At 40.2% G+C, this 20,462-nt stretch overlaps 4 protein-coding genes across 6 annotated transcripts; 3 read left to right on the plus strand and 1 right to left on the minus strand.

Moving 5' to 3' along the window:
* Nucleotides 1-1,534: 1,534 nt before the first annotated feature.
* Nucleotides 1,535-8,150, plus strand: rpl7a (ribosomal protein L7a). Of its 2 annotated transcripts, XM_084035740.1 has the most exons (8): nt 1,559-1,669; nt 2,698-2,818; nt 3,013-3,162; nt 3,354-3,494; nt 3,823-3,902; nt 4,170-4,300; nt 4,540-4,609; nt 4,717-4,854. In XM_084035740.1, the coding sequence occupies exons 1-8, from the start codon at nt 1,667-1,669 to the stop codon at nt 4,819-4,821; spliced, it is 801 nt and encodes a 266-aa protein (XP_083891866.1). In that variant the 5' UTR covers nt 1,559-1,666; the 3' UTR covers nt 4,822-4,854. The 2 variants fall into 2 exon arrangements, with proteins under 2 accessions (XP_083891867.1, XP_083891866.1); XM_084035741.1 differs by lacking the exons at nt 3,823-3,902; nt 4,170-4,300; nt 4,540-4,609; nt 4,717-4,854 and adding exons at nt 7,598-7,677; nt 7,937-8,150 and having other exon boundaries at nt 1,535-1,669.
* A 507-nt stretch (nt 8,151-8,657) lies between these two features.
* surf1 (SURF1 cytochrome c oxidase assembly factor) lies at nt 8,658-11,261 on the minus strand. Of its 2 annotated transcripts, none has more exons than XM_084035354.1 (9): nt 11,122-11,261; nt 10,992-11,037; nt 10,168-10,295; nt 9,972-10,054; nt 9,593-9,784; nt 9,428-9,500; nt 9,063-9,225; nt 8,896-8,977; nt 8,658-8,815 (listed from the first exon to the last, which is right to left on the minus strand). In XM_084035354.1, exons 1-9 carry the CDS (start codon nt 11,173-11,175, stop codon nt 8,749-8,751), a joined length of 888 nt encoding a protein of 295 aa, XP_083891480.1. In that variant the 5' UTR covers nt 11,176-11,261; the 3' UTR covers nt 8,658-8,748. The 2 variants fall into 2 exon arrangements, with proteins under 2 accessions (XP_083891480.1, XP_083891481.1); XM_084035355.1 differs by having other exon boundaries at nt 10,992-11,031; nt 11,122-11,204.
* An 11-nt stretch (nt 11,262-11,272) lies between these two features.
* Nucleotides 11,273-13,697, plus strand: surf6 (surfeit 6). The gene is made up of 4 exons (XM_084035353.1): nt 11,273-11,482; nt 12,203-12,412; nt 12,498-12,580; nt 12,881-13,697. Exons 1-4 carry the CDS (start codon nt 11,392-11,394, stop codon nt 13,568-13,570), a joined length of 1,074 nt encoding a protein of 357 aa, XP_083891479.1. The 5' UTR covers nt 11,273-11,391; the 3' UTR covers nt 13,571-13,697.
* Nucleotides 13,698-15,100: 1,403 nt separating this feature from the next.
* LOC311029939 (kynurenine--oxoglutarate transaminase 1-like) lies at nt 15,101-20,216 on the plus strand. The gene is made up of 13 exons (XM_084035364.1): nt 15,101-15,143; nt 16,890-16,948; nt 17,320-17,467; nt 17,688-17,837; nt 17,980-18,066; nt 18,154-18,279; nt 18,360-18,480; nt 18,689-18,765; nt 18,846-18,935; nt 19,186-19,372; nt 19,478-19,554; nt 19,735-19,821; nt 19,907-20,216. The coding sequence occupies exons 2-13, from the start codon at nt 16,896-16,898 to the stop codon at nt 19,964-19,966; spliced, it is 1,263 nt and encodes a 420-aa protein (XP_083891490.1). The 5' UTR covers nt 15,101-15,143; nt 16,890-16,895; the 3' UTR covers nt 19,967-20,216.
* The last annotated feature ends 246 nt before the right edge of the window (nt 20,217-20,462 follow it).

Here is a 20,462-nt window from a genome sequence, read left to right on the forward strand (position 1 = left end):
CCTGTATCGTGTGTATGTGTCGCGTACGTGTGGTTTAGCAGAAGCTAATATTCAGATAGATGCTAAAGATCCCTGTTTACGGAAGTGACGTAGATTTGTACGGCGCTTAAATGCCCGTCCCGAGTCCAGTGTGTCGGAAAATAACGTACGGTTGAGCACGATACGTATTTAACCAATAACATGTCCAACATTGGGGTGTTTGAATATGAACAGTGCATTGGTTTATTTTACTTTGTCGTTTGTATTTGTCGCGTACGACAGGCTTAGCGGAAATTATTCAAATAGATGCTAAAGATCCCTGTTTACGGAAGTGACGTAGAATGTACGGCGCTGAAATGCGCCCCCGAGAACGGCGTGGAACGAACGATCGCGCACGATACGTATTTAACGAATATTGAACATGAACAGTGCATTTCCGATCAATATCTCCCTTATCGGGTGGAATTTATTTCGAGTAACGTTGAATTAGCTTCATCTGTGCTTTAAAACGCTTCGTCGACAACGTTATTCCTGTTACACTGGAAGCAAAAGTGTTTTTAAAAGTAAAAAAATACTTTGGGAACAGTAATCTAATGTTTTTTACACAAATGTAATTTATTAAAAACTACCTGTTTTTAATGCATCTATAATTGAAATGATACTACAAAAAAAGTATGTGTTGTAACATTTCAAAAGCCCTACATCTGTATGAATATCTATGTACCTTATTTTCTGTCTAATTACTTTTCTTTTATGTCACGCGCTTGGTTGTTAATATTGTTCGTGATTTATATTCTCTTGGATATATTATATGCCTATTTGATTGTGCAATAATTTAAAAAACTGTTAAAAAGTGGTATGTTTTTATAAGACAAGCTTATAAATAATAAAAGCAATAAACACCACTTGTAGTAGTCTCATGTTAATTCCACCTATCGTCCCATGTTAAATAATAATAATAATAATACATTTTATTTGTATAGCGCTTTTAAAAGATTCTCAAAGACACTTTATATATACAATAAAAAAAAATCAATACAATTAAAACAAATGTTGCCATTTTCTTCTATATGTGTGTGATTAAACACAATTGTGAGACAGGCACAAACCATTTACCAACAACAAGGGGGAAGAAAATCAACATGACAGAGGATTGGATGTAATAGCAGCATATTTACAACAGATAAACAAAGACGCGCCAGAATATTATTGGATTATAATTATTGTGTTCATCACTTTAATGTTGCATGCTGGTTAAGAAGTACTATGATTTATAAATATTTCCCTCTGAGATGTCGTAGAGTAGAATTATAAAGCAGCATGAAATGGTATTTCAACTTCAAGTACTTAGTTTTATATCATAAAGTATCTCCGTGGTATATATACATAGTACTCATAATAAAATAATTATGTGTATGTTTTACATTTTAATAAATGTGTTTTTGTTATATTGTAATCTAATTATAAATGTAATGGGGATAATTTGCCACTAGTGTGACGTATTAAACTGTATGTTGAAATGCTGATCCTGGGTCAGAATCCCGTTGTTAAAAAATACAGAGCTTCAAGCGAGCGGCTTTTACATCTGACTCTAGATCGGTGGAAATCCGCGACGTAAGCACGACGCAAGCCCCGCGTCATTTATGCTACCCAGAATGCCTCGGTCTTCCTTTCTGCCTGAACCGACATGGTGGGTGCATAGCTGTTCCTTCTGCGGAAATATTTTTGCTGTTGTATCTGTCTCCATCCCTCAATGTGCGCTTATTCTCGGTCTGTAAAATATACCGTTGAGTTCTCTGAAGCTCGTCCGTGTTTGTGATGTTGATATTTCGCGTCGATGTTTTGTTGTTTGGGGTTTAAAACTTAAGTTTGGTTGAACCTTGTGTGTAGCCGGTCCGGGTAGCGCCGTGACTCCTTGTCGCAAAGCTAATGCTAATGTTGGTTAACACGCGTGATTTCATAAGCTATTTATTCATATTACTCTGCTTTTACCGCATGAATGTGAACTACAAGTACGTGCTTATTTGTCTTACTTACATTTTAATTAATTGAAGTACAACGGGACTAGTAATGTAGTGAAGTACGGTTAGCTATCCGGGTGATTTAGCCGGTTGAGTTGGTTGAAGGGCCCGAGCGTCGCTTGTGTTGGGTGGTAATGTACAGTTTTGAACCATAGCTTAAATGAGTCCACGGTTTTAGTGAATTTGGTAGCTCAGCTTGGTAGTTATCTAATGTAAAAATGTATATTTGTAAGTCATAAAGCGTTAGCAGCTAAGCTAGTAGCATCGGCTTTAACTCGGGGTTTGTGTGGCATGCTAACAGCGGAGACCGATCAACACGGTGATGTGGCTTCGCTATACGGCTTTGGAGCTGTTCTCCACGCGTTTAGCTTACTGCTATAGACAACTACTGCTCTTAGGATAATGTGTGTTTGGCACCCCATACAGCTTTATTTATTAGGAGTCCAACTGCCATACTGAGTTATAGATGCAAAAGGCCATGCATGCTGGAAACTGGAGCCGAAGTAGTATTCATGTTGCATTCAGATGGGTAGTATTTGGGCAATACACTGATGTATTCGCGTCTGCAATTGTGCTGCTTTGCACTTAGACTTTTGCCAAGGTTGTAGATGAACACTGAGGTTTTTTAACATGTCAAAGCAGTCTGTGTATGTCTACCTTCATCAACGCATCCTAACACTGTTTTTCTTCTCCACAGCCTAAGGGAAAGAAGGCTAAGGGGAAGAAGGTGGCACCTGCCCCTTCCGTGGCCAAGAAACATGAGGCCAAAAAAGTAGTCAACCCCCTGTTCGAGAAGAGGCCAAAGAACTATGGCATCGGTGAGTAGCTTTGAGTGGGACTTTGGGGAGAACTTGGTACTGTGACGGTGCAAGTGATGTAAAGAATATTTGCTATCTTACCAACAGTGATGACAAATTTAATCACCAAGATCGCTGATGCACTTAAGACTTGAACGTGTAATGTCTTGCCTCCTGATTTCGGATACTTAACATTTATTGTCTTTACCCCACAGGCCAGGATATTCAGCCAAAGCGCGACTTGACGCGCTTTGTGAAATGGCCTCGCTACATCCGCCTGCAGAGGCAGCGCTCCATCCTCTACAAGCGTCTGAAGGTTCCCCCTGCGATCAACCAGTTCACCCAGGCTCTGGACCGTCAGACCGGTAAGCTGCTCGTGAATTTCAAGGCCGTTGTGGCTTTGCAAGTGATGTGAAATAATATTTGCTATCTGAATAGCTATGCTGACATTCCACCAAGATCACTGATGCATTTACCTTAAATATTTTGTGTCTATAACGAACTGTGCATAAGCCACTTGTGTGGGTGAATTAAAACATGTTATGTTCCTCCTCAGCCACACAGCTGTTCAAGCTGGCTCACAAGTACCGGCCAGAGACCAAGCAGGAGAAGAGGCAGAGGCTGCTGGCCCGCGCTGAGCAGAAGGCAGCTGGAAAGGGAGATACCCCGACCAAGAGGCCTCCTGTCCTCCGTGCAGGTGAGGGTCGCAAAAGGATAGTTCAGATGGTCAAATTGATGGGTAACATTTTTAGTGGAAAAAACTATCTGGAAAGTCCAGTAAGTTGGGCTGTGTTGAAGATCCAGTGTTTATCTTAAAACAACTTGATTTATTAGTGTGACCCATCTTAGAAATTCTCTTAATTAGGCCTTGATGCAATGATGACTTGAATTTCTTCACCTGAAACACTCCTTGATGGTTTTTGAGCTTTTTAACCCTGAGCATCTGCCACCATGTAAATTAAGATTTATTCGGGGAGTGGTGTTTTCTGCATAGACTGTAATTTCCTTCTCCCCCTTCTCTGCAGGTGTGAACACAGTCACCTCTCTGGTTGAGAGCAAGAAAGCCCAGCTGGTCATCATCGCCCACGATGTTGATCCAATTGAGGTAAGCTTATCATACGTTACTTTGGTAGAAGTGTGCTTTTCCCATATTGGGAACAGTTGAGTCTATAAAGTGGTCACTAGCAATGATGTTTGAATTTCTTCGACTGAATCCTCTGTGTGGATCAAACTTACGAGCTTTTTAACCCTGAGCAGAGACCATGGACAAGAAATGCATGTTTTACCAGAATTAGTTTTTGATAATCACCTGTAGATAAAAACTTGTTCCAAATATTCATATTTTCTCCTGTGGCTTCCCCTGCTTTTTCAGCTCGTCGTCTTCCTCCCAGCTCTGTGCCGCAAGATGGGCGTCCCATACTGCATCATCAAGGGCAAGGCTAGACTCGGCAGACTGGTGCACAGAAAGACCTGCACTTCAGTCGCCTTCACACAGACCAACCCGTAAGTGTGCCCATAAACGAGTTGTGTTCAGGAACAATATTACATTTTTGCCAGTTTCTTGACTGATAAAACTGCAGTTTAGTCACCTTAACATAGTTCAAGTTTTGACTAGTAGTAGGGAATTTTCAGCATCAATAGTATCCAAGAATTAAAGTATTACTATAATGCCAGGACATATAATTCCTCATAGCTCTCCAAATGGTTTTTGCACTTTATAAACTAGTTTTGTTCTTTCCTAGTGAGGATAAAGGTGCACTCGCCAAGCTTGTGGAAGCCATCAAGACGAACTACAACGACAGATACGAGGAGGTGAGCGTTCATTTAACCATAAAGTCCCTCCACATGAGTAAAAATTGCATCTTGATATAAAGGAACAAATTGCACCATTTTAACTTCTTTTTTTTACCGTTTCCCAGATCCGTCGTCACTGGGGAGGTGGCATCATGGGCCCAAAATCCACAGCCCGCATCACAAAGCTGGAGAAGGCAAAGGCCAAGGAACTGGCCACCAAGCTTGGTTAAATTGTTTGGAATAAAAAATATGTCTAATATGAAGAGACTTGGGCTTTTTCTTATATAACTGAATGTATCATATTTTGGGAAATATGTCTGGGATTTATTGAGCATTTATTCTTTATGTGGTTATGGTTGAAAAGTATATTGTGGATGTGATTCATGGGTTGTTAGTGGTAACCATGGCAATGATTGATGAGTCTGATCAGACTAAGGGTTTAAACCTGACACCAGGCCTTTTATCAAAAATGGAAATAGTTATGTTGGCTTCAGTCAGAATACATTGTGTCTGGGTTTAAAACAATTTTCTGGAGATACATTTTGGGGCTGGTTTTAAAAAAAATAATAGATTTTTCCAATTCAAATGTCTTGATCTGGTATTGACCTGATGAATGCTTTTTCATGAGGAACTGAAGCTTTAAACCAACTAGAGAACCTTGATTGACTATGCTGGGAGCTGCCCTATAGAAGGCACAGATTTCATGAGAATTTCTTTAAAATAAAAAAAGCTTGGTATTGTCTAATATATCTAATAATACCACAGCCCAGGCTGGTCTACAGTTTCCTGGAAATCTGAGATTTAGACTAGATAAATTGAGTTGTATTGAATGTAGAGCCTCCAACTGTTACCTAATTTATCAACATTGGTATAAAAATTATTCCAGCACAAGATATCACTGCATTACATTTTGACGGACACGTCTGAACAGGCTGTGGAAGCCTCTGTCCCGCTGCTCTAATGAAATAAAATGTGATGTTAGTGGTTTTGTATGGTTAGTTATCGATGAGATCAATAAAACAATTAGATGAGTTATAGAGGTTTTTGTATGGTTAGTTATCGATGAGATCAATAAAACAATTAGATGAGTTATAGAGGTTTTTGTATGGTTAGTTATAGATGAGATCAATAAAACAATTAGATGAGTTATAGAGGTTTTTGTATGGTTAGTTATAGATGAGATCAATAAAACAATTAGATGAGTTATAGAGGTTTTTGTATGGTTAGTTATCGATGAGATCAATAAAACAATTAGATGAGTTATAGAGGTTTTTGTATGGTTAGTTATAGATGAGATCAATAAAACAATTAGATGAGTTATAGAGGTTTTTGTATGGTTAGTTATCGATGAGATCAATAAAACAATTAGATGAGTTATAGAGGTTTAAGTGTCCGGATGGTGACGTGTTCATGGGAAATCAGTCTTTTTACAGGTCTGAGGCAGCACTTATGTGGCTTTGGAGGGAGCAACACCAAATCTGATTGGTTCGAAAATCGAGTTGCATTGTGGGTAAGATGCAGGTTTTAAGCTAGCAGAGGGATCTCCGCCATCATTTCATCGAACCTGTCCTCCTGGGTACGTGAGTGTATCTGTCTCCATCCCTCAACGTACGCGTATTCTCTCTTTCTAAAATATACAGTTGAGTTCTCTGAAGCCCGTCCGTGTTGGCGATGTTGATATTTCGCGTCGATGTTTTGTTGTTTGGGGTTTAAAACGTAAGTTTAGTTGAACCTTGTGTAGCCGGTCCCGGTAGCGAACAAGCTAATGTTGGTGGACACGCTAAATTGTTCACCACATAGTCACATAGTTCGAACATAGTCAACGTTTTAGTGACTTTAGCGCAGCTTGGTGGTCAAATAATCTGAAAGTGTTTTTACAAATCAAAAACGCGTTAGCAGCTAAGCTAGTAGCATATGGCATGCTAATAGCGGAGACCGATCAACGCGGTCATGTGGCTTCGCTATACGGCGTTGGAGCTCTTCTCCACACGTTTAGCTTACTGCCATACAACTACTGGTCTTACAATAATAATGTGTGGCACCCAATACAGTTGTATGTATCAGTTAAACCAAGTAGTATTTATGAGGCATTTAGATGGACGAGTCTAGCGTACTTGGGCGATACATTGAAGATGTATTTGCGTCTGCAATTGTGATGCCTTGCACAGACTTCTGTAGTCTGTATGTCTACCTTCATCAGCCCATCCTAACACTTTTCTTCTCCACAGCCTAATGGGAAGGAGGTGGCCCCTGCCTCTTCTGTGGCCAAGAAACATGAGGCCCAAAAAGAAGTCGAGAAGAGGCCAAAGCACTTTAGCATTGGTGAGTAGCTTTAAGTGGGACTTTGATACTGTAATGGTGCAAGTGATGAAGAAGAATATTTGCTATCTTAACAGCATTGATGACAATTTTAATCACCAAGATCGCTGATGCACTTTAGCCTTGAACATTCAAAGGTTTATTTCTAGACATTCGGCTACTTAACGTTTATTGTCTCTACCCCACAGGCCAGGATATTCAGCCCAAGCATGACTTGACACGCTTTGTGAAATGGCGTCACTATATCCGCCTGCAGGGGCAGCGCTCCATCCTCTACAAGCGCACCCACACCCAGACTGCTGGCCCACGCTGAGCAGAAGGCAGCTGCCCCGACCAAGAGGCCCACTGTCCTCCGTGCAGGTGAGGGTCGCAAAAGGACAGTTTAGATGGTCAAATTGATGGGTAACATTTTAGTGTAAAAATGTATATGGAAAGTCCAGTAAGTTGGGCTGTTGACGATCATGTGTATATAATCATATCCAAGTTGATTTATAAGTGTGACCCATCTTAGAAATTCTCTTAATTTGGCCTTGATGCAATGATGACTTGAATTTCTTCACCTGAAACACTCCTTGATGGTTTTTGAGCTTTTTAACCCTGAGCATCTGCCACCATGTAAATTAAGATTTATTCATGGAGTGGTGTTTTATGTGTAGAAGGTAATTTCCTTCTCCCCCTTCTCTGCAGGTGTGAACACAGTCACCTCTCTGGTTGAGAGCAAGAAAGCCCAGCTGGTCATCATCGCCCACGATGTTGATCCAATTGAGGTAAGCTTATCATACGTTACTTTGGTAGAAGTGTGCTTTTCCCATATTGGGAACAGTTGAGTCTATAAAGTGGTCACTAGCAATGATGTTTGAATTTCTTCACCTGAATCCTCTGTGTGGATCAAACTTACGAGCTTTTTAAATCTGAGCAGAGACCACGGACAAGAAATGCATGTTTTACCAGAATTAGTTTTTGATAATCACCTGTAGATAAAAACTTGTTCCAAAATATTAATATTTTCTCCTCGTGCTTTTTCAGCTCGTCGTCTTCCTCCCAGCTCTGTGCCGCAAGATGGGCGTCCCATACTGCATCATCAAGGGCAAGGCTAGACTCGGCAGACTGGTGCACAGAAAGACCTGCACTTCAGTCGCCTTCACACATCATGGGCCTAAAATCCACAGCCTGCATCACGAAGCTGGAAAAGGCCATTAAATTGTTTGGAATAATAATAAAAAAAAATGTCTAACATGAAGAGGCTTGTCTTTTTCTATTACAACTAAATGTTGTGTTTTGGAAGCAAAATCCAACTGTAGATCGAATTTGAACAGTTATGTCTGGGAAGTGTTTGGATTTAAGTCTTAATCAATACAAAAAAAAAATATTTATTTTATTAAAATGTGTATTTAGTTATAATTAGGTGTGAAGAATAATCCAGATGTTGCCTATGGGTTGTAAGTGGTTACCTTGGTAATGATTGATCAGACTTGTTGGGGGTAAAACATGCAACTAACCCTTTATCAACATTGGAAATGGTTGGTTGTTTTGGTCAGAATGCAGTAGTTATTCCAGCACAAGATGTCACTGCAGTCTATGGGGCAACAGTTTCCTTTGCTAATATAAACCAACGGCAACATTTAGGAGGGGATAGAGGGTATCTTACTTTGAGGGTCCTCATCAGTTCATGTAATCAGTTGGCAACACGTCAAAGTAAAGTGCAGAAGAATGAAAGCATTAATGCATTTATATTTTATTCTCAAACATGTTTCAGGAGAATAATCCATAACTATTTACATATCAATGAATCTGCAGTGGGTTATTATGCACTTCAGACAGTTCACTGCATTTAATCGTCATAATTTGATCTTCTTGATGAACTTCGCGTACCACATGTAGGAAGTTGCTGTGCACAAGCCAAACCTAAGGAGAAAAAGATTAATTCAGTAAATATTTTAAGTAACAGGACGGTGTTTGTTAACAGTAAAACAGCACCTACGTACCATGTTACTATGTACTGCATGTGTTCGTTCCTCAAGGTGATTCTGGTCTGTCCACCTATTGGTCCACCAGGAATTGTGCTCCCTGCATAATAAAAGACGCTTTAATTTACTTTATTTCTAAAGTGCACAAGCCGGTTGGAAAATGTATCTGACGATCACTAGATTACCGAAGTCTGCATCGATGAAGACGGGCTCAGCTCCAGTGACGCTGCCCATGACCTCCAGGTCACGGTAATGCCAGCGGTTTCTCTCCACGTCATTGTTGGGTACAAAGGGTTTGCGGATCTCTGTCAGCCGAACTACACCAACCACCTCCACCTCACCTTCCACCTGCACGGAAGCATCAGCACATTTTTGTTGGTGAGCGTTTGAACAGGCTGCAAAGGGGACAGGGAAGCCTCAGCGCCGCTGCTCTAATGGATTTAAATGTGATGTTAATGGTTTTGTGTGGTTGGTTAAAGCTGAGATCCGTAAATCAATTAAAGTGGTGTTTATGGGGACTCAGACTATACAGATTTGTGGCTCTTCTCACCTGTCCCTTCATCCTGGTCTCTGGTCTTATCTTCTTCCTTGGGACGTATCCTCTGTTCACCAGGATCGTGATGCTGCAGGAGAAGGTAGCAAAGAGCAGTTGAGTGCTGGATGTCAGACACAACAATGCAAGTAGTATTTTGAGTGTTTGTGTCCGTTGTCTTACCCGAGGTCGGTGCAGTGGAATGGAGTGATGACATTTGCGCCGGTCTCTCCACTTGAAGACAGCGTGCCTGCCTCTCTGGCCTCCTTCTCCGGGTCGACTGGTGAGCGCGGCAGGATGTACAGCTCCTGTGAGTGGTCGTACCGTCCACGCACCTTCACCCGCCTGTACTCGAGGCTGTTCAGCTCATGAGGACTACGATCCGGGGAGGAAAACAGCAAAAGAATCGGCTAGTTAATAACGTAACCAGCTGTGCCACTGAGTTTCTTAGGAAATAACTCTATTTCTATTTCTAAAATAACCTACTTCTGGGGAAGGAAGGGGGTTTCATTCGCTGTTTAATGAAGGTGTGTGAGAATAACAGTAAATGTATCTCACTTACTCAAGAGGAAGAGGAATGGGTTCTGCAGTGGTGAGTCTTTTCAGGTCGTCTATGAGCTGCATTTTCCACTGACGCCGTTTCACCTTCACAGAAACAAAAAAACGCATCTTGAATCCATCCAACGTGAACCCACCACCAGCAGTAATATTCATTTATTTTTTCTTTTAAAAAAAAACACAATGTAAAGAGGCCGAACCTGCCATGTGCCGAGGCCAAAGGTCGTGGCAGGGATGAGCAGCAGGAACCATTTGAGGAATGAGTCTTCTCCTTTCTCCGCTCCGGCGGCCGTGGAGCTCGACTGCCGCCCGAAGGTAATCAACTTGCCTGGAAATTCACAACGCACGCGACAGGAAGTGAGGACAGCACAGTGGAACATTTACACCCGACGCATCTACGGATGTTACCACAAACATTTCTTTGCCATGTGAGACTATTAGCAAATGTTTTTTCAGCATTGAGCGTTACATTACAGAGTTTGAACCTGATATTGATGTAAATTGTTCATGTCAGTCTGAAACTATGTTAACATACTGTATATATACATGTTATCTTCACAAATTAAATATATTTTAACCACAAAATTTATATTGTTTGTATTTTTTTTCATTACTAAGTCATTCCTAATTTCTTAAAGGGATTTCAAGTTTAATCTTGTACCTATCAATGTGTCTGTAATTTCCTGGCGCTTCCCTTCTTTATATATATATAATTAACCAAAAAATAGTATAATACAAGTGAGCAGTCAGGAAATAGGGAACATGCATAGTCATGTTACTCAAATATTATATTTTGCCAAATATGAGATTATTGTTCCCAAAAGAGAACAAATGTCTGAGTTATATTCATGTTCTGATGCAAAGTCATGAATCTCATTCATAATTTAACTTCTTCAGGTGGAATTAGGAAGAGAGAGGTGGCTCGTTCTCATCTCAACTGAACTATAAATCACTGGTATATTTCTTAAAGCATGAAAACAAAAGCACACAGTTAAAAACTACAGTCCGGTTTCACCGTTTGTACCTTCTGCTCGGTTGAAAGGTCTGGCCAGGAGCAGCGTCCTCTGCGACTACAACGAAGACAGAAAACCAGCTCAGAACGTTCACGAGACTCAGTGACGTAGAAACACGTAAAACACGTAAAAAACACTTGCCTGTTTTTTGAGCAGCCATGTGGAATAAGCCAGCACCGATTTCAACGAAGCCATGTCAGTTAAAAAAACGTAAATAGACGACACACGACCGACTACATAACTTCTGAGAAGGGGGACGCCTTTTGGTGTTACCACTTCCGGTGCGCTGACGCTCCGCCCCCCGGCAGGTTAGGCACGTGTGTTCGTTAGCTTGTTGCTTGTTTTCTACCCGTAAACTCGTCGGCGTGTCTGTTTTTAGCCGATTTAAACCGTTTTTTCCCGTCGCTTTAAATGGACCTCGCCTCCAGGGATTCTTACATCCAGAAGCTCGCCAGCACAGTGTTTTCACAACGAGACCAGGAGCCGAAGAAGAGACCGTTTGGTAACGTTAGCTAACATGTTTTTAAAGCTCGCTTGTTTAAAAATAAAATGCAGTAGCTAACAGTACGCGTACTGATTGTGTTGTAGCTGTTGGATGAAAAGCACTAAAATCCAATGTGTCAGCAAAACGTGGTTGTTACTGCTGATGGCCAGAAGGGGGCGCTGCGCTGTTTACAAAGATTTTATGATTTCATATGATAATTTAGTCATTTAGCAATAAGTCACATATTCCTCATTTCTTTTATTTATATATATATAATATATATATATATATATATATATATATATATATATATATATATATATATATATATATATATATTCCCAACATTCCATTACAAGGAGTCCATGATGATTGATGACATAATTAAACAAGATGATTGTCTTGTTTTACAAAAAGCAAAAATAAATAATGAAAACAGATGTTTATTCATTTGATCTCAATTTCTTCTTTGATACTGAGGTGAAGGCCCTTAAGAAATCTGCAGGGATGATTTTGCTCCATATTTTGGGCTCTTACGAAAAGGGAGGAAAGCTTGGGAATCACTGAGTTAAAAAGAAAAACTGATGATTTATTGATAATCCAAATAATCTTTAGGTTAGATAGGGTAAAGCTCAATCAATAGTTTCACAGCTTTGTTCTCACTGACGTCGGTCTCTCCAATATGACATTTTAATGTTGAATATATGTGATCATTAATACGTGTTTGTCTGTGTGTAGCTTATTTCAAGGCGAATAATGACGCTGGCCCTCTAAAGAAGAAGAAAAAATGCAAAAAGAAGCATTTTAAAGAAAAGGGCATCGCTGACATTCCTAAATCCCAACGACAGCCTGCACCCTCCCCGGTGGCACAGAAATCACCGGCGACTGCAAAACCGAATGGGGCCAAAACTCAAAGCATAAATGGATCTACAACACAAGCAGCGAAAGGTACACTGAGTGTATCCGCTACTCCGATTGTTCCTGAAGTTTTTTACAGTCATGTTTCATTTTTTACATTTGTTTCCTTTTTAAGGTGGAAATGTGGAGTTGAGCTTCTCTACCGTAGATGTACTACGCAAGAGACTTCATGAAAAGATTGAAGAGTCACGAGGACAGGTATGCAGTATTTAAAGATGACTCCTCCATTTGCTTCCAGACAAAGTCGATCAAACAAACTATTAGGTTTCAGTTCAATATTTACTTTGAAATGCTAATCCTGGCCCGAGGGAGCAATTAATGTGTTAGTCTAGTCAGGGTAGATTACAAAGTGCATGCATCTTTGTTTGTGTACATTGTTTGTTTCTTACATATTGACACATTGTTACACATCCATCTTCCTGTTTGCAAAAAGGAAAATGGTGTTAATAAATAACTACACATGAGTTAACACTTTTTTTTTAAAACATTTTTTATCAGGGTGCCCCAAAGAATGCAGCATCGGAGGACGTGCAGGCAAAGCGAGCAAAGAGAAAGCAGGAACGGGAGCGCAAGAAGAGGAAGAGGAAAGAGTTTCTGAAGAAGAAAGAGGTGGAAGAAAGTGCCCAAGAACAGCAGCCGGAGATAAAACAGGAAGTGGAGCGTCCTCCGGCCGCATGCAAAAGAAACGAGACCGCCATCGTCTTCAACAAGGTGGAGACGGTGGAAGAGGGCTACGTGGACAAAATCCAGAAGAAGAAGAACAAGAAGCAGGCGATGAAGGGCCAGTTAACACCGCTGACGGGGAGGAACTACAAGCAGCTGCTCGGACGCGTGGAGGCGCGGAAAGCCAAGCTGGAGCAGCTGAGGGAGACGGACGAGGGGAAGGCCCGCGAGATGGAGGAGAAGATGAAGTGGACCAACGTGCTGTACAAGGCGGAGGGCCTCAAGATCAAAGACGACGAGGTCATGCTGCGCTCCTCGCTGAAGAAGAAGGAGAAGAGGCGCGACCAGAGGAAGGAGCAGTGGAGCACGCGCAGCGAGAGCATCGTGGAGAAGATGCAGCATCGGCAGGACAAGAGACGGAAGAACCTCGACAAACGCAAGAGTGCCAAGACGGAGAAGAAGAAGGACAGGGCACGCAAGAGGGGCAGGGTGCTGCCAGAGGACTTGAAAAAAGCAGCAGTTTAGAGGAAGTGTGTGCTCTGTGACAACAAACCACAGGCAATGTGTTCATAAGTAAATCCGGCTCTCTTTATGATTGATGCTCTGAAAGGAGTCATGTTTATTTGAGTCAATAAAACCTGATCCCTCATTATGATGAACATGATTGACAGCCCTTCTTCTCACTGGAGTCCTTCCAGGTTCTTTACCCACGCGTTGGACAGTTCTTCACCCAATTTGAGTAGTTTCAGCAATCTCCTTAATTGTTTTCTAGGCCAATAATTTATTCCATTAAATAATAATAATAAAGAACTTACATGGAACATAACCAATACAAGATATTAAAGAGGGCTTCAATGTGAAATTCACCCTCAGAATGTCCTGAATCCCAAGTGATCTAGTTACTGCGGCGCCTATGGCAAGCCGTTTTAACATTTAATCGAACCGCACTGCTATCTGTAATTATATTTTAGATATCCATAATAGCATTTCTGACTGGGAGAAATGGTAATTAAAGATATCCACAATACATTCTTACTAGTAAAAATTATATTTTAAGATATCTACAACTTTGATTGTACTAGTCAAAACTAAATTTAAGATATCTAAAAATCCTTAAAAAGTATAAGTGGCCGTTTTATCATTTAATAGCTAGACTGGATATGTATTGCAGATATCTGTAATTCAATTCTTCCTAGTCAAAAAGAACATTTCAGATATCCACAATGACATTCTTCCTAGGACAAATGACGTCACTTTTGCCATTCATGTGTATTGGGCTTTCAATTTCAGATACCGGTATCCACAATTACATTCTGGATATCTAGAATGAACATTCTGGATATCTGCAATTGAATTCTTACTAGGAGAAACTCCCATTTCAGATATCTGCAATCCAATTGTTACTAGTCATAATTTAAATTTTTTTTTAATGGCGTCCTGTCTACCTGTCAACAGATATCAACAATACATTTTGTGGATATCTGCAATTGTATTGTTCCTAGTCACAATTCTAATTGTAGATATCTGAAACTACATTTCTACTAGTCATAATATGAATTGTGGATATCCATAACGAGATTTCTACTAGTCAGAATGTATTTTTGGATATTCAAAATTACATTCTGGATATCTGGAATAGTTTTTCATTTTGGATATCTGAAATGAAAATTATGACTAGTAACAATTGGATTGAAGATATCTGAAATGGGAGTTTTTCCTAGTAAGAATTCAATTGCAGATATCCAGAATGTTCATTCTAGATATCCAGAATGTAATTGTGGATATCTGAAATTGAAAGCCCAATACACATGAATGGCAAAAGTGACGTAATTTGTCCTAGGAAGAACGTCATTGTGGATATCTGAAATGTTCTTTATGACTAGGAAGAATTGAATTACAGATATCTGCTATACATATCCAGTCTAGCTATTAAATGTTAAAACGGCTTGCCATAGGCGCCAGGTAGATGGCGTGAAGAGACGCCTACGTGTGCATGACGTCAGAGCGAGTCAACAATCGCACGCGAATATAACCGCCGTTCGTCGTGCGGATCGCTGCAGCAGAACCGACTCGTCTCTAAACAAGCAGCGGTCACAAAGTAAGTTTGACTTGTTTTACTTCAAAATATAATACATCAAAACAAAATTCACAAATCAATTCAAGAAACAAATGCAGCCATAATATGTACTTTAAATTGGAGATACTGTAAATGTCTAATTGGTAAATAACCGAAGGGGTGATGAATTCAAATGATTAAAAACACATTATTTAGTCATTAGGTTTGTGTCACTGGACTTCTGTGAGTCTGCGGCAGCAGCTTTACACGCTTAAATAAGTAGAGAGCTTAAAGCAGAAATACTATAATGAATAAAACGACGAACGCAACAAAAATGCTCTTCGGAAATATGCATGTATTGTAGTTATGACACTGTAAAAAAAAAAAAAAAACTAAGGCTAAGACTCTAAACTTTTCTAGGGCTTCTATTCAATTAATCTTTATCTTCATGTAGCCCTGTGACCCTTATTTTCATTCATATAATGCGTCACCTCCGTGCCGCTGCAAGGTTAGCGACAGCGAGAAGCGGCCTTCTTGGCATCCGAGCAGGATAACTACATTTAATAGCTAGACTAGATATTTATTGCAGATATCTGTAATTAAATTCTTCCTAGTCAAAAAGAACATCACAGATATCCACAATGGCATTCTTCCTAGGACAAATGACGTCACTTTTGCCATTCATGTGTATTGGGCTTTCAATTTCAGATATCCACAATTACATTCTGGATATCTAGAATGAACATTCTGGATATCTTCAATCCAATTGTTACTAGTCATAATTTTCATTTCAGATATCCAAAATGAAAAACTATTCCAGATATCCAGAATGTAATTTTGAATATCCAAAAATACACTGTGACTAGTACAAATGTCATTATGGATATCCACAATTCGTATTATGACTAGTAGAAATGTAATTTCAGATATCTACAATTAGAATTGTGACTAGGAACAATACCATTTCAGATATCCACAAAATGTATTGTTGATATCTGTTGACAGGTAGACAGGACGCCATTTAAAAAAAAATTAAATTATGACTAGTAACAAGTGGATTGAAGATATCTGAAATGGGAGTTTTTCCTAGTAAGAATTAAATTGCAGATATCCAGATTGTTCATTCTAGATATCCAGAATGTAATTCTGGATATCTGAAATTGAAAGCCCAATACACATGAATGGCAAAAGTGACGTCATTTGTCCTAGGAAGAATGCCATTGTGGATGTGACTAGGAATAATTGAATTACAGATATCTGCAATAAATATCCAGTCTACCTATTAAATGATAAAACGGCCACTTATACTTTTTAAGGATTTTTAGATATCTTAAATTTAGTTTTGACTAGTACAATCAAAGTTGTAGATATCTTAAAATATCATTTTTACTAGTAAGAATGTATTGTGGATATCTTTAATTACCATTTCTCCTAGGAGAAATGCTATTATGGATATCTAAAATATAATTACAGATAGGAGTGTGGTTCGATTAAATGTTAAAACGGCTTGCCATAGTAACGCTAAGAGCAAAATAACACTCCTAACTTCTAAGACTTGGCAGAGAGTCGTTGTGTGGGTGATGTGTGTGAACTCTGAGAAGCTGCCAGATGTAAATACATGCCTTTAAGACGAACTCAGGCCCCGTCCCATTGTTTAGCAATGAATATTTACTAGCTACATGGGACTGGGGTTACATTTATTTGTCTTACCAAACAGAGCTTTACAGTATATATTCGGGGGGCAGGAAGTGCGACATGACGTCCTCACTTAATGTGTTTTTATTTCAGACAAACATGTCGCGACATCTTCATTCTAACGGTGCTGCCTGTGACGCCAAGAACGTTTGGTAAGTGATCGTATTTGACTCCAGTAGACCTACTGCATGCTTCCTTTTCCTGCCCTTCGATGCAGCATCAGGGCTGTGTTATAACCAGTAATTACATCAAGGTTACAGCGTTGTGTGACGTCAGATACTGTATTAACACGAGAGCCGTATTCACGAGGGTTCCTAAAGTATTTTCTCGAGCTGCGAAAATGGGATGGATGTCTCACACCTGACTCTCTGTTATTTTAAATATGATTCTGATATTTTAGATTTGATGTAATGGTTGACATGATGTGACCATAGAAGGGCTTGATTAATGATCTCACACATTCTGATCCTTTAATTTGACCATTTGGGGTATTTGCTGTGTCTGATGTGTTTCCCACCAACAGGGTTGAATTCACACAGCTGGCAGCCCAGTACAAAGCAGTGAATCTTGGACAAGGCTTTCCTGACTTCTCCCCTCCTGAATTCGTCCTGGAGGCCTTTTGTCAAGCCGTGAGCGGAGGACCTCAGATGCACCAGTACACCAGATCTGTCGTACGTTTAAACCTGATAATAACCGCTCCCAGTGTGGGCTGTTCTGTCACTTCAGACGGTCCCAGGGGAAGCACTCCTTCTACTTTCAAATAGCTGCAGGACAAACAGTCATCTTATGTTTACTTCTTTAATTTCAACACCTATTTTTTTTTTTTTTACAAGTAATGCAAATAGCTGCAGGACAAACAGTCGCCTTATGTTTTGACATTCCTTTCCTCAGGGCCATCCTCGTCTTGTAAAGATTCTGGCTAAGTTCTTCGGCAGGATCGTGGGACGTGACATCGATCCTCTCGACGACGTCCTGGTCACCGTCGGAGCTTATCACGCTCTCTTCTGTGCGTTTCAAGCTCTGATCCACGAAGGGGACGAGGTACGAAAATAAACCCAGATGAGGTCAAGTCAGATGAAAAAAATTCAAAATCAAAATTGTTTGATTGTTGTGTGTGCGGTTTATTAAAATGACTCATTTTGTGTTACATTTGAAACAGAAATGACAGAAATGTTTCTTCCAGGTCATAATTATTGAACCGTTCTTTGACTGCTACCAGCGGATAGTCAAGATGACCGGAGGAAAGGCGGTTTATGTGCCTCTGAGGCCGGTGAGTACTTTCACATTTTCAATAAAAAGACAACATTTAAAGAGCACCTGTGCGTGTACCAACCTTTTTATTTCTTTCCTTGATTAGAAGATGGAGGGAAGCACCGCCTCGTCGAGTGGAGACTGGGTTCTTTGTACCGAGGAGCTGGCCAGTAAATTCACTCCACGCACGAAAGCCATCGTTATAAACAATCCCAACAACCCGCTGGGAAAGGTCAGAGGTTCACCGGCGTAGCGTCACCGGCCGGAAATCCTTACTCGTACATCAACACAGACGTTTCATGTCCGTTGCAGGTTTTCAAGACCGAAGAGCTCCAAACCATCGCCGACCTGTGTATCAAACATGACGTGCTGTGCATCAGCGACGAGGTCTACGAGTGGCTGACGTACGACGGGAACAAGCACGTCAAGATCGGTGAGATACAGTCGGGACCTCCAACTCAAAACCCTCCTGAAAGCCTCTCCACACCTGGACTGTCAAACCCCGAAATGTTTGATTTCTTGTGTCTTTTCTACTCATGCGTCTGATTATTTTATTTTTGTATTTGTGCAGCATCTAAAGTTTCTTTGAGTTCCCCAAAAAAGTCGTATGAATGATTATAATTATGTTATGGTGTTGACAGCCAGCCTTCCTGGCATGTGGGAACGAACCGTCACCATTGGCAGCGCCGGAAAGACCTTCAGTGCTACCGGTTGGAAGGTAATGCACAGATAGCCTGAGGATTTGAAGCCGTCTGTGTTTCTTTATGATTTATGATTTTTATGTTGTTTTCTTTTCAGGTCGGCTGGGCCGTCGGCTCAGAGCGAATGATTAAACTCATGAAAACCAGCCATCACTGCAGTGTTTACCATAATCCTACAGCCTCACAGGTAAACACATACAACCCTCAGCGTATCAGAGAACATTTGGAAGAGGCCCAACATGTAAGAATATCTTGACACCAAAGCTTATGAAAACACCAAACGGCTACTCATCGTAACGTTTATTTTCAAACGTGTTTTTCCTACCTTTAATAAATCTTCTGGTATATCAAATCCACTTTGTGTCACAGTTGTTATTTCAGCCTAAACTCATCTTGTATCCCATTTTGGTCTTTCCATCCATTCCTGCCTTCCACAGGAAGCAGTAGCTCGAGCGTTTGAGAGAGAATTTGAGCTGTTTGGGACTCCGGAGAGCTACTTCCAGCAGCTGCCCGCCATGTTGCAGCAGAAGAGGAAGAAGCTGGCCTTGTGTCTAGAGACTGTGGGTTTGCAGCCCATCATGCCGGAGGGAGGTTATTTCATGATCGTAGACATCTCCTCTGTCAGTGAGTGAAGAGCCAACATCTGCATCCATCATCGCTTGAAATTAAATGGAAAACGTTCCAGTTTATTCTTTGATTATTGTTCACCTCGGCTTTCTGTTTTGATAGAAGAGGACTTCAATGATCGGAGCACGGAGGATGAACCCAAGGACTTCAAGTTTGTTAGGTGGCTAACTAAAGAGAAGGTGAATGTGAATTGTTCAATTAATACTTAATACTACAAACATTTTTTTTAAAACAATAGAACAAGTGTTGTGGTTTCTTTTTACGTAAATAAAGACGGTTAATTTCACTGTACGGTGATGCATTTAGAATATTGTGCTTCTGATTTTTTACTTATTGCTACGTCATTTATTTCTCTGCAGGGTTTGGCAACAATTCCAGTCTCTGTATTCTACGGCCCAGAGCACATCACGGAGTTTGACAAATACGTCAGATTCTGTTTCGTCAAGGTACATTTGACCTAATTAACCCAAATCAAGTTGTCCTCTTGTCCTTGCTCCTTTGAGTCACACTCTCTCTCTGTTTGTCCAACAGGAGGACGCCACCCTGAATGCAGCAGAGGACATCTTGAGAAAGTGGAGTCCGGGACAGTAACATCCCCCACGATGAGAAGCATCACCGTCCATCCAATTTGACCATTACCTACTCTGCGAAATGACACATTCATGTTTGTGTGTTTTTGTTATGGCTACATGTGATGTACCTGAAGACAATTCAATATTATTATTATTATTATTATTATTATTATTATTATATAGTATATATCGGGAATTCTAAAAGACATATATTTGTTATTTAATAACTAAATCCTGTTGTTCAAGTCTGTCACTTTCAACTTTAGATATTTGTCCTGAATCAAACTAAGTTTAATAAAACTTTTAACAAATCCACACGTTGTCTGTTTCAGTGGTTCTGTTCTGTGTCGTCATACTTCGTAAAGTGTATATTATAAATGTCATTCCAACTGCATGAGTACATTTCCAAAGACCAATCCCACATCAAAATGACATTTAACCAGAAACGATCCACTGACTTATTTACTTGAGTTTGATAGCAGTAAAAGCAGAATTCTTACTTTGAATTCAGAATG

This window comes from Eutrigla gurnardus, assembly GCF_963514095.1.
Source record: "Eutrigla gurnardus genome assembly, chromosome: 19".
Classification (NCBI taxonomy): domain Eukaryota; kingdom Metazoa; phylum Chordata; class Actinopteri; order Perciformes; family Triglidae; genus Eutrigla; species Eutrigla gurnardus.